The sequence below is a fragment of the Hippopotamus amphibius genome, chromosome 11 (assembly GCF_030028045.1).
Source record: "Hippopotamus amphibius kiboko isolate mHipAmp2 chromosome 11, mHipAmp2.hap2, whole genome shotgun sequence".
NCBI lineage: Eukaryota > Metazoa > Chordata > Mammalia > Artiodactyla > Hippopotamidae > Hippopotamus > Hippopotamus amphibius.
In genome coordinates this window covers 24,541,565-24,557,437 of record NC_080196.1, presented here as the reverse complement: position 1 = coordinate 24,557,437, position 15,873 = coordinate 24,541,565, and the positions used below count along the sequence as shown (strand labels likewise).

At 47.4% G+C, this 15,873-nt stretch overlaps 1 protein-coding gene across 4 annotated transcripts; it reads left to right on the top strand.

Moving 5' to 3' along the window:
- Nucleotides 1-10,473: 10,473 nt before the first annotated feature.
- LOC130831897 (BOLA class I histocompatibility antigen, alpha chain BL3-7-like) lies at nucleotides 10,474-15,357 on the top strand. 4 transcript variants are annotated; one of them, XM_057700360.1, is made up of 8 exons: nucleotides 10,477-10,736; nucleotides 11,049-11,318; nucleotides 11,521-11,796; nucleotides 13,708-13,983; nucleotides 14,100-14,216; nucleotides 14,653-14,685; nucleotides 14,835-14,882; nucleotides 15,046-15,357. In XM_057700360.1, the coding sequence occupies exons 1-8, from the start codon at nucleotides 10,544-10,546 to the stop codon at nucleotides 15,048-15,050; spliced, it is 1,218 nt and encodes a 405-aa protein (XP_057556343.1). In that variant the 5' UTR covers nucleotides 10,477-10,543; the 3' UTR covers nucleotides 15,051-15,357. The 4 variants fall into 4 exon arrangements, with proteins under 4 accessions (XP_057556346.1, XP_057556342.1, XP_057556344.1 ...); XM_057700363.1 differs by lacking the exon at nucleotides 13,708-13,983 and having other exon boundaries at nucleotides 10,474-10,736; XM_057700359.1 differs by lacking the exon at nucleotides 15,046-15,357 and having other exon boundaries at nucleotides 10,475-10,736; nucleotides 14,835-14,971.
- Nucleotides 15,358-15,873: the final 516 nt, after the last annotated feature.

Sequence of the window (15,873 nt, the reverse complement as noted above, 5' to 3'; positions counted from 1 at the left end):
TCTCACACTGTTTGCATACCACTTGGGCTATGTTAGAAAGTCAGGAGACATAGAAGTGTTGGCTCAATGTGGCTTCCAGGGCCGTTTGGCCACTATGAGTTCCCTGGTGGACCTGTTTAACAAAGGCTGGGGCTAGGGCCTCAAGAATTGCTATTTGACTGTTTTCAAATTTCTACCATCTGCCTGGGAGATAGCTTCCCTTTTCAGTCTTTTTTTTTTTTTTAATTTATTTATTTATTTACTTATTTATTTATTTTATTGGCTGTGTTGAGTCTTTTTTTGCTGTGCGTGGGCTTTCTTAGTTGCGGTGAGTGGGGGCTACTCTTTGTTGCAATGCGCAGGCTCCTCATTGCTGTGGCTTCTCTTGTAGTGCAGCAGGGGCTCTAGGTGCATGGGCTTCAGTAGTTGCAGCACGTGGGCTCAATAGTTGTGGCTCACGGGCTCTAAAGCGCAGGCTTCATAGTTGTGGTGCATGGGCTTAGTTGCTCCGTGGCATGTGGGATCTTCCTGGAGCAGGGATCAAACCCGTGCCCCTTGCATTGGCAGGTGGATTCTCAACCACTGCGCCACCTAGGAAGCCCACCCTTTTCAGTCTTAAACAAAGTACTTTCATGCTGTGAGTAATTGGGGTCCCATTCTGTCAGGGAACTAGGGAACAACACAGTGATCAGAGCTGCTCCCAGTGTTTTTTTGGAGGTCACAAACTTTGCCTCTCGGTCTGCTTTACACTTTCCCCGGGCAACCATAGCATCTCCCTTCTGATGTCCTTGGCAATGTATGACTGCCACCTGTTTAGGGGCCCACACAGCATCTAAGAGTTCAAAGATTTCTTTACCATACTTTATATCTTTCCCTCCTGAGTTAATCAGTCCCTTTTCTTTATATAGAGCCCCGTGTACGTGGAGGGTGGTGAAGGCATATTTAGAGTCGGTGTATATATTGACGTGCACTCCCGCTGCCAACTGGAGGGCTCGAATTAGCGTGGTAAGCTCTGCCTTTTGTGCAGAAGTTCCCTTTGGCAGAGGTTTTGCCTCGATGGTGGAATTTAGTGTCACTACTGAATATCCGGCAGGGCGTTCTCCCTCTTTCACGAAACTGCTGCCATCAGTGAAATACTCAACATCAGGGTCCTTGAGGGGCTGGTCTGTTAAGTTTGGTCTGCTGGAGAACAACTCATCCATGACTTCAATGCAGTCGTGGTCCGACTGACATGGCCCGACTGACATGGCCTGACCAGTAGTAGGGTTGCTGGGTTTAGAGTCCTTACTACTTCCAGGTGAATGTGTGGGTTTTCACATAGCATTCCTTGATATCTAACCATCCGGGCGTTAGTCAGCCAATATTGTCCCTTATACTCCATCAGGGTTAACACTGAATGAGGCACTCGGATGGTTAGATCTTGTCACATCGTAAGTTTGTCAGCCTCAGACACCAGGAGCACTGTGGCTGCAAGCGCCCGCAGGTAAGGTGGCCACCCTTGGGCAACAAAATCTAATTGTTTGGAGAGGTATGCCACCGGATGATGCTATGACCCCAACATTTGTGTCAGGACCCCTATCGCCATGTCAGTACGCTCATGAACATACAGGAAGAAGGGTTTGGAAATGTCCGGGAGTCCTAAGCCAGGCGCGTTGGTGAGGGCCCGCTTAATCTCCTCAAAGCCCTTTTGTTGTGCTTGTTCCCATAACAGTGGTTCCCGTTCTCCTCTCTTTGTAGCCTCATATAGGGCTTTTGCCAGAATAGAGAAGTTGGGTATCCAGATTCTACGGAAACCGGTGGCAGTCTGCCCAAGTGGGCCTGTGAGTCTGGACGATGGACTGCATTAAATTAATCATAGCTTGAGGTTTCTCGGTGAATGAGGGAGTATGATTTTTTCAGTTTAGGAGATCAGTAGTGGTGAAAGGCTGATATATAAATGTACGTTGCCCTCCTTGTATTTGACCATCTTGGTCATAATAGAGGGGTCCTTGGGTTTCTCTCAGTGGCATCTGTAAGGCACTTTGGCTTTTACTGGGAGGAGGGCTGCCAGCAAGATCTCCCTGGTGCGTTTTGGTTGGGGTGTAAGGGGTTAAGATTGGCAGCTCTGGAGTAGCCTTGGGGAGAGGCGACTCTTGTTGCTTGGGAGGAGGTGAGGCCTCTGGAGTACAAACAGCCCACGTGGGGGTTTCGGCTGTGGTGGGTGTGGAATGTGCAGGTGGCAGTGGGGGATACAGTGGTGCATAAGGCAGCCGAATCTCTTCTGGCTCCCCAGGCAAAACATGCTTTTTTGGTTCCGGATGGCATTTTGAAGAAGCTGTAATCTGAGCCATCATGATTTTACAGCTTTCTTCCAGACAGGCTTTTAGCCAAGGTGGCCGAGAAAGGACTGTGTCTTGCCATGAGTCAATGTAAGGGAATTGGTCAGGGTGACTTGGGTCCCCCATGATAACCTTGAACACCGTGCTAACTAGCTGTCTAGTGACCCCTCAGGGGGCCGTCCTACCCCAAACGAAGGCCATTCCACCTCACAAAATGTATGGAGCTTTCTAGGGGTCAATTTAGCACCATAATCATCAGAATATCCCTTTTTGAAATTCTTTACCATACTCTCTAAAGGAGTAGGTTCACTCTGTTTGCCACCCATTTCCTCCCATCCTGACAGATGACAGGCACACACACAAGGAGGGTTGGGGAAGGGAATACAGGGTTAGGAATTTCACTTCATCCTCCTGCATCCGTTCTCCTCACAGAAATATTTCAGGCACTTCTTAGCATTGGTGGGATGGTATAAGCCCCCGTCAGGACTTCTCCAGAGAGAACCACCCTAAGCTGTATGAGGATTGCCACGGAAACACGGATCGGGACTCCATACTCACTTTGGCCCCTGGTTGAGACAGAACTCTCCCATTGTCTGTCTCAGTCACTCACATTCACACAGCAACTCCATCCCTCCTCCCAGACCTTAACCTAAGAGTCATGGTTTCACCTCTTCCTCTCCCCTCGAGAGGACCTTTGAGGCTACTCGGGCGACTCTTGGGAGGTGATCAGTCTCCCCTTCCGTCCTCTGGGACGGGTCTAATAACTAGAATGAACCTGGGTTCTTACCAGTCTGTCGGGCAGTGCTCCCTGCACTGGTTCCTACACCTCTCCGGGTTCTGTTGTTCTCCCAGAAGTCTCACCCTGACATGCTGGGAGGGCTAGTCCCTTATTGATCAACTGGTCCGCTGGCGCCAGGTGATGTCACCACTCCTGGCATCCCGGGGGTCATATCCCGGTGACAAGGGAGGTGAAAACACCATCTTTGCTCCCCCCACTCCTTTCCCAGCCAATGCACCAAGAAATGTTGTGGGAGTGTACAGAGTGAAGCAAGACGCGGAGGCTTTATGCAGGAAGCAGCGTTTATTTGTGCCAGCACAGGCCCAGTGGATTCATGTACAAAGATTGAGCCCTGAACAAAGTGTGGCAATTTCTTTTATACTTTTTTGTTAACTTTCTATACATTAGGCTTTCTTGGTCCCCCAAATGAGGTAACAAGGAAGGTAGAATGTGATTTGATTGGATACTCTTCTTTCATGGGCTCTGGGTCATTTTTAGAGTTATAAGGGCTACATAGTAACAGAGGTAGGCAGGAAATATGCAAGAGGAGTTGCAAGTAAGCAGGTACAAATAGATAACAACTGGGCCCAGCTACATTTCTCTCCAGTTGAGTTATAGCCTGTGGGTCCTAAAGCTCCTAGAGTTCCCACCACACAGGCAGACACAACAAAAGATATAGCTGCATTTTTCAAACTTAGTCACTAATTAGATATCATAATATAAAACTCACTAGTTTATAAATAACAGTTGAAATAAGAACAATTTTAAAAGGCTTCTTCCAGGTTTTTTTTCCTTTTCAATCTTGGGAACTAGAGATAATTTAGATAATTGTTCATGAGAGCTCTGGTCTCAAGGTGCAGGGAGAGAAAATAAGGTTCTCCCTAGTAGGACTTATTCTCTTAGGGTTAGAATTCTGAAAAAAAAAATTTTTTTTCCCTTCAATCTAGCTTTTTCTATTGGTTGGGAATTAAATGGGGGTTGATTAAACCTTCGATTGACATTGTGTACTTAATTGGCACAATTGAAGGTTCATAATTTTCGTAGATACCTCCTTTTCTTTTCTTTCTTTCTTTTTTTTGTCATGGTTTTGAAAAGTTGCTCAGTCAATATAACAAGGGTGTTTGTATGCAACGTGGACCAACCTATATTGTATCTTTTGACTAAAGTAGCCAAATCCTCATCTAAGCCTTCTAAAAAGGTGGAGTTAAGCAAAGGATTGTTTTGGTGGTTACAGAATGATTCAATGATCAAGCCAGAATGCTGCTTAAAAGTTTTTTTTTTCCTCAAAACTTTCCTAATAGTCCAGAATTTATTCATCCAATCTTTGCTTGCATTGTTGAGTCTCTGGCCAGTCTACAGTTTTTTGGAAAAGCTCTGAGAAAAGTTTGAGTAATTTCTGAGCTAATTCCTTGCATTCAGTGTGAGCCTGTGGTTCAAAATCAATTAAGTGATGTCTTCATCCTGTTTTATTTACCCATTCCCTTACTTTGCTTTCAGAATCTAACAGCTGTATTAATTGATATAGATCTGAAAAACTCAGGCTAGTAGGTCTGGATGGTCAACTGAAATTCCTTAGCAAATCCCAGTGGATCCTGACTTGGATTGGGAAATTCTTTAGCCAAGGCTGTAGTTCCTGCTCCAATCCACAGTGTATACATAAGCACCAAGGATGGTTCACCTCCCCCGTAATAGGTTTCTCCTTAAAGGGAGCTATAATCACTTCTGATATTCTATCCTCCTTTGCTGGGAAGAGGGGAGCAGCAGGAGGCAGAAGAGCTGGGAGAGAAAAAGAAATAGACAATTCAGATAGAAGAAGATACATCAGAGAGACAGAGTCAGAGACAGTACTAGCAGCCTTTCTAGTTTAGAAGCTTCTAGATACCAATCAAGCATTCCACTCAGTCTGTTTGATATTAAGGCCAGCTTTTTCTGTGTGTGCAAAATAGCAATTTTGGAATATTAAAATAACCCCAATTTGGTAATTTTAGGTTGAGATCTACTTTAGTATAAGTTTCCCAATTAACTTCGTACTTGCAAGTATAAGTTTTATACATACATAAAGCTGGCTGGGATATTAGAAAGAGGTTGGTCTTCTGACACCCCTTGTTTCTGTGAGAGGCTCTATTTCCCATTTTAAAGTTGAATTTGTCTGTGATAAAAGACACTAGTGAAATTGTGTGGCGGGCCAGTGTGCTGCTTGTGAGCTTAACTCCTCTAGGCATCACCCCAGAGTCGTTTCAGCTCTCTTACGTGCCTCGGTCCCCGCATTCGGTAGTCTAAGACCACCATGGGTGCTCAGATCACTGAATGGCCAATTCTTATTTTGCAACCCCTGGCAAGCAAGCATTTTAATTAATGAGTGGGTTTCCCTATGGGAACACTGCACGGTATGAGGACTGTGCCTCCACTACTCCTGTAAATCCCTCAGTTGCCTGAGAGAGCCATACTAGCCTGGAGGAGTTCTTGTCCCTTATCTTCGGAGCAAAGCTCTCATGTAACATCTTCACTTTTATCCTGACAAATTCTAGGCAGCCGAATTGAGGAAAAGCATCAGATCAGCCTCCTACCTAACCACTCAGCATAGACCACTCAGTCTCCTACAACTGAGCAAACCCCAGTATCTTTCAACCAACACCCCCCCCCCCCATCTTTCAAGTGGGTGGGTATATCCCTGGTATCTTTCAACCAGGGCTTCCACAGGATCTTTCACCTGGTGGGTATTCCTCAGTATCTTTCAACTGAGCCCCACCCAGTATTTATCCACTGAGTGGGTATTTCCCTGGTATCTTTCAAACGCCATTCCCCCCCCCCCCCCCATATATTTCGACTGGGAGGAGGCAGGTACCTGTTACACTGTCAAATAAAACTCAGGATCATCAACCAATATGGGAGATCCGAGACCCAGGAGAGACTTACCCAAATTCATCCGGACTCCCCAAGGAGGCAGACGGGCTCAAGAGGCCTCTGCTGATACCAAGGCTCCACTACCTCGTAGAGTTCAGGAGAAGGAGAGCAGTCCACTCTGGGTCCCTTATTCATGGTCGCCAAAACTACTGACTTAAAGAAATGCACAACGTGAAAGTTGAGAGTTAAGTTTTATTTGGGGCAAAATTGGGACTGCAGCCTGGGAGACAGCATCCCAGAAAGCTCTGAGAAACTGTTCCAAAGAGGCAGGGGAGAAGCTCAGTATATATGTGGTTTGGTGAAAGGGAAAAACATGCAATTAAGCACAAATTGTTTACAAAAAGTTACTGCTAGTCAAAAGGAGCAGTTGTCACCATGAAGGATTTTAGTGTTTTTCTAGACATGAGGAGATACAAGAATTGGGCCCATAAAGTTGGCTCCTGAAAATATCTAACTATTTAATGACCTGTTCTGCCAGTTTTCACAAAGCACAGAGTGTCTCATTTCAGTTCTCTACCCTGAACACCTATTGGGGGGGCTTTGACAGTCGGCAGCTGTAGCAGCACAAGATTTAATCTTTGTAGAGGTAGATGGCAAATGCCAATGGGGAATGCCAATTGTAGTTGACACCCTGATGGGCAGTTTTGAACACTTAAGACCTTAAGGCGATAAACAGGTTTGTTTAATGTCTGAACACTTGAGTTGTTAAAAAACATATTGACGAAACTTTCTGTGCATGTTGCATTTTAAGACTATGTCTAAGACCCAAATAGACAAATCCATGATTTCTGTGTGAAGATCCTTTTAATATGCATCAACCTATGAGTCACACAGTATTTTCTGCGTGGAAGAGCCTGAAAATTAAGAACATTCTAGATATGCACTGCCCAATATGCTAGCTACTAGCCACATATGGCTATCAAATTAAATAAAATTAAAACAGTAACAGACTTACAGATATAGAGAACAGAGCTGTGGTTGACAGGGGCAGAGGGTTTGGGGGAGGCTTCCTTGATTATCCTACTGTGTGTCCTCCACTCTAGGGATCAGGGGACACCTGTGATTCCCTTGGGGATCTAATATCCGATTAGATCCTATGGATCTAAAGCTTAATGATAGGACCTAATTGACAAGCAATAATTACATGGACAAGTAAAGTTCCACATGACTGTATTTTTTTTTAAGTTTTTATTGTAATTTATTTATTTATTTATGCATGCTTTTTATTGGAATATAATTGCTTTACACCCTTGTACCAGTTTTTGAGGTACACCAAAGTCAATCAGCTGTATTTATACACATATCCCCATATTCCCTCCCTCCCGTGACTCCCTCCCACCCTCCCTGTAAAGCATCACCCACCATCGAGTTGATCTCCCTTTGTTATACAGCAACTTCCCACTAGCTATCTGTTTTACGGTCGGTAGTGTAAATATGTCTATGCTACTCTCTCACTTCGTCCCAGCTTCCCCTTTGCCCCTGACTGTATTTTAATGGCACTGTTTTCCTTGAACAATTAATAGTAAACTTGATGGCATAAAACAGATATTGTTTTCTTTGAAGTGAGCACACTTACTGAATGTTACCCTTTCTCTGCTGATGCTCTAAAAGACCTGATACACTGCAAGAGGAACAGAAGTAAAGTATATCATGTTATAATGTGGTATAGAATGGTATGATAATTCTAAAATCTATTATCCACTTGTACTAGAGTAATTAAAAAAAAACTGGTGTGAATATTGGCCTGTCAAATTTCTCATGCTTAGATGAAATTCAGAAGATGGTGTTCTAATCTTAACATATGCCTTGCACAAATATTGTTATATTGTATTTCCTATTGCAAAAGCAAGCTGCTTCTTTTAGAAAAAGCAAAAGGTTTATGCTCATATCTCAAAATGTTAATAAATAGTTGTTTTTCTAAAAAAAAAAGTATCTTCTATGATGACATGGGAAGTACACATCAAGCACTTCTGCTACATTCCAAATTACTATGTCCCAAGGAAAATAATTTGTATGAACTTGTAACTGAGTCCAAGCTTGCTCTGTTCGCTGCACGATAGGCCAATGAATCGGAGGCAAGGTGTTGAGGCAAGGAATAAGACTTCATTCAGAAAAGCCGGCAGACTGAGAAGATGGCAGACTAGTGTCTCCTAAAAACCATCTTATTGGGGTCTGCATGCCAGTTTGTTCTATAGAATCAGAGAGGGAGAGGCTGTGAGGAAGTAAAGTTAAAGGCCATCAGTCTTACAAAAGATTTCTGGGAATAACCAGCCTAGGTGAGGGGATATGTTAATTTCAGCCATTCACACAGGTGGGCAGGGCAGGTTGTCTGCCTGTGAGCTGAACAGAGGCACTTTAGTTTAACGTTCAGACAGAGTTCCCTGAGGCAGGCCATCACGTATGATTATAATAACAAAAGCAGCAAAAAGCAAAGGTTAAAGTCAAAGAAACAGATCTAACATGGAGTCTGATTTAGCTCTACACGGTTACAATTCCCCACTGTCAATGTCCGTTCCACAGTCTAGTGGAAAAAGGGGTGGCAACGAACCGCTCTGTCAGATGGATCTTTCTGGGAATGTCTGCCATCGGTGTCAGTGTTCCAAATGTTGAGATTTGTCTTTTGTTCTGCTTTGGAAGTGTCTACTTTCCACCTGTAAACTTAAAAATATTCACAACCTAAAAGTTGAGAGTTATCAGGAATTTTGATTTAACATAGAGTCTGATTTAGCTCTACATGGTTACAAGGTGAACTACCCTCTTTTTCATGGAATATAATTTTTACTTGAAAGAATGAACGACACTAGAAGGCCTACAAAATTTAGTGAAACAATGTATTACTTTAAAAAAATCTTACATTAGTACAAGAGACATTCAATGTGCAAAATAGGCTTATTCATTTTAATGTAACAGAATAGAAAATAGTCAATGATATTGTTTCAGGTCAACTTTGTAAATAACCTTTGAGAAACTACCACTTGTTTTGTATAAAAGATGAACGTACATAATTATCAAAAGGTTATTGAAAATACTATTCTTACATATGTGTGGGCCTTTTTTTTTTTCAGAGACTTCAATCAAAATAACGGATTCAATGCAGAAGCAAACATGAAAATCCAGTGGTCTTTGAATGAGATAGATAAGAAAGAGATTTGTAAGAATATAAAAATGTAAAAAGCAGACTTCCTAGGTGGCGCTGTGGTTAAGAATCTGACTGCCAATTCAGGGGACACAGGTTCAATCCCTGCCCCAGGAAGATACCACATGCCATGGAGCAACTAAGCCCATGCGCCACAACTATTGATCCCTTGTGCTGCAACTACTGAAGCCGGAGCACCTAGAGCCTGTGCTCCACAACAAGAGAAACCACCACAATGAGGAGCCTGCACACAATGAAGAGTAGCTCCTGCTCACTGCAACTACAGAAAGCCTGTGTGCAGCAAAGAAGACCCAACGCAGCCAATAAATAAACACATAAATAAATTTAAAAAATTTTTTTAAAATGTAAAAAGCTCCACTGTTCCCACCACCATGTTTGGGAAATCGTTATTTTACATATTAAATGCATGAGTTATTATTATTCTAGATAATTAATAAAAATTTTAAACTATTATTTCTACTATGGAAAATGTTGGTAGAAGTAACCAGTGTTGCAATACAAATAGAAGTGAGTTTCTCCATTGATATGGAGGGAATAAACTAGTAGTGGGGGACATAGTTGCAATGCAAATAGAAGTGATTTTTCTTTTTCCTCTTGAGAGCAAGGAAAACAAAGAGAACATTGAACAGGGTAGAGGAGAAAGATAACCTGGCCTGAAAGAGTTAATCACTCCTTGTTTTACTTTAGCTGTCAATAATCTGTAGTAACTAGATTTTTACTTCACAAAGCTAACTCCCTGATACTTAACTCTGTGTGAGTTACATCCTGCCTCTCACTTGCTAACCTTATTTACAACTTGGAAGCTGCATTCCATAGGACCAGTTGTAACAAAATCATTCCTATAGTTTGTTTTGCATTTCAGAAAGGAGGTCCCCAGCTGACAAACCACAGACAAACAGACAATCAACAAAATGCCAGACCCCAGTCACCGGGTGGCCTGACGTCAGCTATGACTGTTTTGAAATATTGCAAAGGAAAAAAATAAAAAGAATAATGCAAAGGAAAAAGAATGCAAGACCTCCACCAACTTGATCCTTATCACATACCCCAGACTGCGAGCCCCACAATAAAATCTTCCATCTCTCTCTTCCTCCAAAATTTGTCTCCGTATTTCTATTAGACCTCTGTGTACACAGTAGCCGTTATTACCGCAACACCACTTAAAATTATTCTCGGTGTCCTCATTACGTTCTGACAAAAATGTTTTGAAAACCACTGACTATACAGCCCCGGGGCCAGGACTCAGGGAGACAGTGTGACAAAGAACTCTGCGTGCAGGAGGGGAAGGATCAGGACAAAGTCCCAGGTCCCCTGGAGGGCGTGGCTCTCAGGATCAAGGTCTCTGTGCAGACGCAGAAGCTCTCTGTTCGGGCTTCTCCGTTTCCCCTAAGTTTCACTTTCTCTCTCATGACGCGGCCCCAGTTCTCATTCGCACTGCGTGTTCGGTTTTCAGAGGCCAAAGTCACCGCCGTTCCCGGTTGTAAACTCTGCACCGACCCGCCCGGACTCTTCCCCGCAGACCCGAGGATGCGGGTCGTGGCGCGGCGAACCCTCCTCCTGCTGCTCTCGGGGGCCCTGGCCCTGACCCAGACCCGGGCGGGTGAGTGCGGGGTCGGGAGGGAGCGGCCTCTGCGGGGAGGAGCGAGGGGATCGCCCGGGGGTCGGGGAGCAGGACCCCCAGGGAGGGAGCGACTCCCTCACCCCCGCCCAGACCCGCCCCTCCCCTGGGTGCCGTCCTGTCCGCCCCTCGCTTCCCGCCCCCTCTTCTCTCCCCCGAGGTCCCGGCCCTTCCCCCACCTTTTCCGTCTCACGAGCCCCTCGCCCCCTCCCCCCTCCCGGCCCCACCACCTCGCACCCGGGGCCCCGCGCCGGGAGGAGGGTCGGGCCGGCTCTCACCCCTCCCCGCCCCCAGGCTCCCACTCCATGAGATATTTCCTCACCGCCGTGTCGCGGCCCGGCCGCGGGGAGCCCCGCTTCATAGCCGTTGGCTACGTGGACGACACGCAGTTCGTGCGGTTCGACAGCGACGCCCCGAATCCGAGGATGGAGCCGCGGGCGCCGTGGGTGGAGCAGGAGGGGCCGGAGTATTGGGATCGGGAGACGCGGATCTGCAAGGACCACGCACAGACTCTCCGAGTGAACCTGAACACCCTGCGCGGCTACTACAACCAGAGCGAGGCCGGTGAGCGACGCGGGCCCGGGTCCCGGTCACGACCCCCATCCCCAGGGACGGGCCCGAGGTCGCCCCGAGTCTCCGGGTCCCAGGGTCCCCCCAACATTGCGGGATCCGCCCCATCTCCCAACCCGGGAGGAAACGCAGGAACTTGACCCGGTTTCATTTTCAGTTTGGGTTTAGTCACTGCGGGTGGTCGGGGCGGGATCAGGGTCTCACACCCTCCAGATGATGTTTGGCTGCGACGTGGGGCCGGACGGGCGCCTCCTCCGCGGGTACGTGCAGGACGCCTACGATGGTGCCGATTACATCGCCCTGAACGAGGACCTGCGCTCCTGGACCGCGGCGGACACACCCGCTCAGATCACCAAGCTCAAGTTGGAGGCGGGCAGTGAGGCAGAGCACAACAGAGCCTACCTAGACGGGGCATGCGTAGCTGGGCTCCGCAGTTACCTGGAGGCAGGGAAGGACACGCTACAGCGCGCAGGTAGGAGCGGCCGTGGGGCCTCCCTGGGCCTCCCTGATCTTCACTGGGGCTGGAGCTGGCTTCCCACAAGGAGAGGAAAATGGGGACCCTGTGGTGTTGCAGAGAAGATTCTGGCCTCTCTGTACCCTTGCTGAAAGGAAATATGGAGACAGCGCTTTGGAGGAGTAGGAAGGAATAGCTTTATTATTTTGCCAGGCAAAGGGGGAACACAGTGGCTAGCACCTCAAGAACTGTGCCCTCCCCCCTCCCTGGGGAATAGGGAGAGGCCTTGATCTCGAATAGCATCGGCCGCAGAGACTTGCCCGGGTTTCAGTTCCCTGTCAGTGATGGAGGTGGGTTAGCGGTGGTGAGAGCACCAGTCACCGGACCAGTGGTCAGTGACAAGGCCCTGGCCCTACGGCGTTGCAGAAGAGAATTCCCACAAAGACAGAAAGTAGTGAAACAAGTAAAGTATTTATTAGGGGAAAAAAAGGAGCAGCATACATGTGGATGAGTCGCGCCCTTGTGGCAGTTTAAATCACTTACATGGGGCATTTCTTCCATTTCCTTTGACCAATCATTTTGATTTGTCTGCTTCAAATTCCGTATTTGTTGTATCTCAGGATTTTCCCACGTGTGTGTGCACGTCTCTTAGCCAAGATAGATTGCATTGAAGAATCCACTTGGTTTGGCCACTTGGCACCACTCCCCTTTTGACCGCCAAGGAGGCTTTCTGCGCATGCGTGGTTGGAAAAGTTCTGCTGGCTTCCAGAGTGAGGAATATATGGTCCCATCTTCTATCTGGGCAGGGCCCAGCCTCCTCTCCCAATTTTCCTGTTATTCCTGTCTCAGAGTATCCGTCCACAGGGAACGAGCTGAGACTGTTTGCCCTGGGGGCCCATCTGTCTCCTGCCTGAGTCTTATAGTTAGTTGGGGCTCAGGGTCAGTGTTGTGCGATAAGGATCAAGGCAGTAACAGTCTTGCATTCTTATGATGGGTTGGTGGTGAGCTAAATCGCAGTCAGCATCATCAACCTTCAAGTCCAACTGGTTTGGGGCCTGCATGCTTGTGGGCAGCATACCCTTGTTAATCACTAACTACTCCCACTGGAGGGGGTTTCAACTTCTGCAGAATAGCTGAAAGATTTTGTTGTGTGTATTGTTGATGGGGAAACAGGACCTTGCCCCAAGGCTGCTCTTGGCTGTTTCTCCCTGGTCTCGTGCAGCCCCTCCCTTCCCTAATTAACAACTGCTTGAATCTGCCCATTGGAACTCAGGGAAGGTCATGGAGGCTGAATGAAGGCTGAATGAAGGCTGTTTTCCTATAATCAAAGAAATAGGGGAAGCAGAAAGGCTTTGTGCCCAGGACCCCCACAGGGCCCTGCACCGTATAAGCGGGAACATGGTCCCAGCTTCCTGTCATGAGAGGGAGGAATCTGCCCAGGTTGTCATATTCTGTAAAAGACAGTGACTTGCCAGTGACCCCGCTTCTCTGAAGAACAATTAAGGATTCCAGTCTCTTTTGAGGAAGAAACAGGACGCCATCCCTGAAACTGCCAAGCTTTGCCCTTTGATCCTGGCCACCATCTCCTGAACCATAACTTTCTCTCTCAAGGCCTGTGCTCAGCCTGAGAACATCTTAGGAGGCCTCACTCCAGCTTTTCTGAGTCATTCAGCTTCCACCAAAGTCAGGACCATTACTCTGTATTCTCCCCCTTACATGGAGCCTCCTTCTTTGGCTTTCATCCTTATTCTAGAAATTTCCAAGTACTGGGAGATTTTTCCACACCCTGGAGTCCAGGCTGGTGTCTGGTGTTTGTGCTTCTTCTTTTGAACCCCATTGTCCTGTCCATTCTCAGGACAGTCACATGATGCTGCCTCAGTGGCCCATGGAGGGAACACAAAGTGTGAATTTTCTATTCTTCTTTCTCAGACCCTCCAAAGACACACGTGACCCATCACCCCATCTCTGACCGTGAGGTCACCCTCAGGTGCTGGGCCCTGGGCTTCTATCCCTCGGAGATCTTTCTGACCTGGCAGCGTGATGGGGAGGATCAGACCCAGGACATGGAGCTTGTGGAGACCAGGCCTTCAGGGGATGGAACCTTCCAGAAGTGGGCGGCCCTGGTGGTGCCTTCTGGAGAGGAGCAGAGATACACCTGCCTTGTGCAGCACGAGGGGCTTCAGGAGCCCCTCACCCTGAGATGGGGTAAGGGGGGAGATGGGGGTGGAGCTTCTTCTCAAGTAAAGCAGGAGCCCTTTGGGAAATTTTAGCAAGGTCAGGACTCAAGCCTGAGGTCAGGACCCCTTCCCTCTCCTCCGCAGAACCTCCTCTGTCCTCCATCCCCATCATGGGCATCATTGCTGGCCTGGTTCTCTGTGTGGCTGTGCTGGCTGGAGCTGTGGTGGCTGGAGCTGTGATCTGGAGGAAGAGGCACTCAGGTAGGGAAGGGAGGGAGGGATCTGAGTTTTCTTGTCTCACTGCGGGGTTTCAAGCCCAGGTAGAATTTTGCTGCCTTGTTCCTGGAAAGTACCCTCCACACACATGTGCTTGCCAGTCAGGAGCTTAGTGCTAACGCTTACACTTTTGTAAAGTACATGTGAAAATGAAAGACAGGTTTTTCTTCTTCATAATTCCAGTTGAGGGCCTGTTTCTCAGCATGTGAATGTCAGAGGGGAAGTTTCCGCTAAGGACAGATCTCTGGGAGAGCAGCTGGTCCAGTCCTCCCATATGTCCTTTCTTCATGTTCCTGATTCCGTCCTGGATTTTTGGTCACATTTCCACAAAGTTCTCTGGGGTCCAGGACTAGGGGGTTTCTCTAAGATCTCATAACTGAGTCTTCTCCATGGCCTTTCATGTGATGTTTTATTTTTACAGGTGAAAAAGGAGGGAGCTATACTCAGGCTGCAAGTAAGTGAGGAGGGGGTGTGATTCCTGAGACCCCTGTGAGAGTGTATACAGGAGGCCATGGGGGGGGGGGGGGCTCACCTTCCTCAAAGTTCCTTCTCTGGTTTCTCTCCTGTGGGTTCTGACCACGTCCTGGTTTTGTTCTCCCCCAGGCAGTGACAGTGCCCAGGGCTCTGATGTGTCTCTCATAGATCCTAAAGGTGAGACCCTGGAGCGCCTAGATTGGGAGACTAGTTGGTGCAGAAGGGACACACTGGGTGGTGGGGATCTTTGAGTGGCACATTTGAGCATGTGGGGGGGCTGTTGAGAATGTCAGCACTTCCATGACTGACCTGAATGTGTTCATGATGATTTCTTTCACAGTGTGAGACAGCTGCCTTGTGGGGACTGAGTGATGCCCGGTCCCACTTTGTGACTTCAGATCCCCTGACTCCTCTTTCTGCAGCTGCATCTGAATGTGTCTGTGTTCCTATCAGCATAGTGTGAGGAGGTGGGGAGACTGGCCCAGCCCTGCCCACCCTGACCCGTCCCCACCGTGACCTGTGTTCTCCTCCCTGATCCACTTTCCTGTTCCAGTGCAGGCGGGGCTGGGCTGTCTCTATCCCTGTGTTTACTTTGTGGTGCATGGAGTAATAATGTTTTACTTTCCTACTGGAAATAAAATCTCTATATGAATTAGTGTTTTCTAATTGGTGCCATGAGGAGTTGATGGGAAGGCTGTGAAGAACTGAGGGTAGACAAGACCTGTGCCCAGTCAGTGCTCAGTGCATCGTGGGCTTTGATGTGGTCACTCCTGGGCTGAGTCATCTTCTCTGTTTCTTTGTCCTGTCCCTTCAGTAGAGCTTTGTCCCACCAGGACCTGTGTTCACAGGGACTCAGAGCTCACCTGGCCCTTGTCTTGTCTCCAGGACTGTGGGCAGCACAGCAAGGGCTTCCTCTCACCAGGTCAGCCCAGGCTCAGGCTAGGTCCTGCCACCAGCCCTTTCTTGGTGTGTATGTGTTGATATTTTGCTTATTTAGGGGTTTTTGTTTTGTTTTGTTTTTTGAGTAATGACTGTGCTTTTTCATGTTTAAAGTTACTCTGCTCTGGGTGTCCCCATCTCTGAGAACAGGAGGAATCATTTTCACCTGTCAAGTCCTAGGGCTGCCTGCACATAGCATCCTCAGTGTTCTCCAGGGAGAAATCCTCAG

Excerpts from the sequence above, each read along its gene's own strand:
- LOC130831897 (XM_057700359.1), top strand. The coding sequence starts at position 10,544 with ATGACGCGGCCCCAGTTCTCATTCGCACTGCGTGTTCGGTTTTCAGAG. Across the intron at positions 11,319-11,520 it reads CTACAACCAGAGCGAGGCCG|GGTCTCACACCCTCCAGATG; the intron begins GTGAGCGACGCG and ends GGGCGGGATCAG. Across the intron at positions 13,984-14,099 it reads GCCCCTCACCCTGAGATGGG|AACCTCCTCTGTCCTCCATC; the intron begins GTAAGGGGGGAG and ends TCTCCTCCGCAG.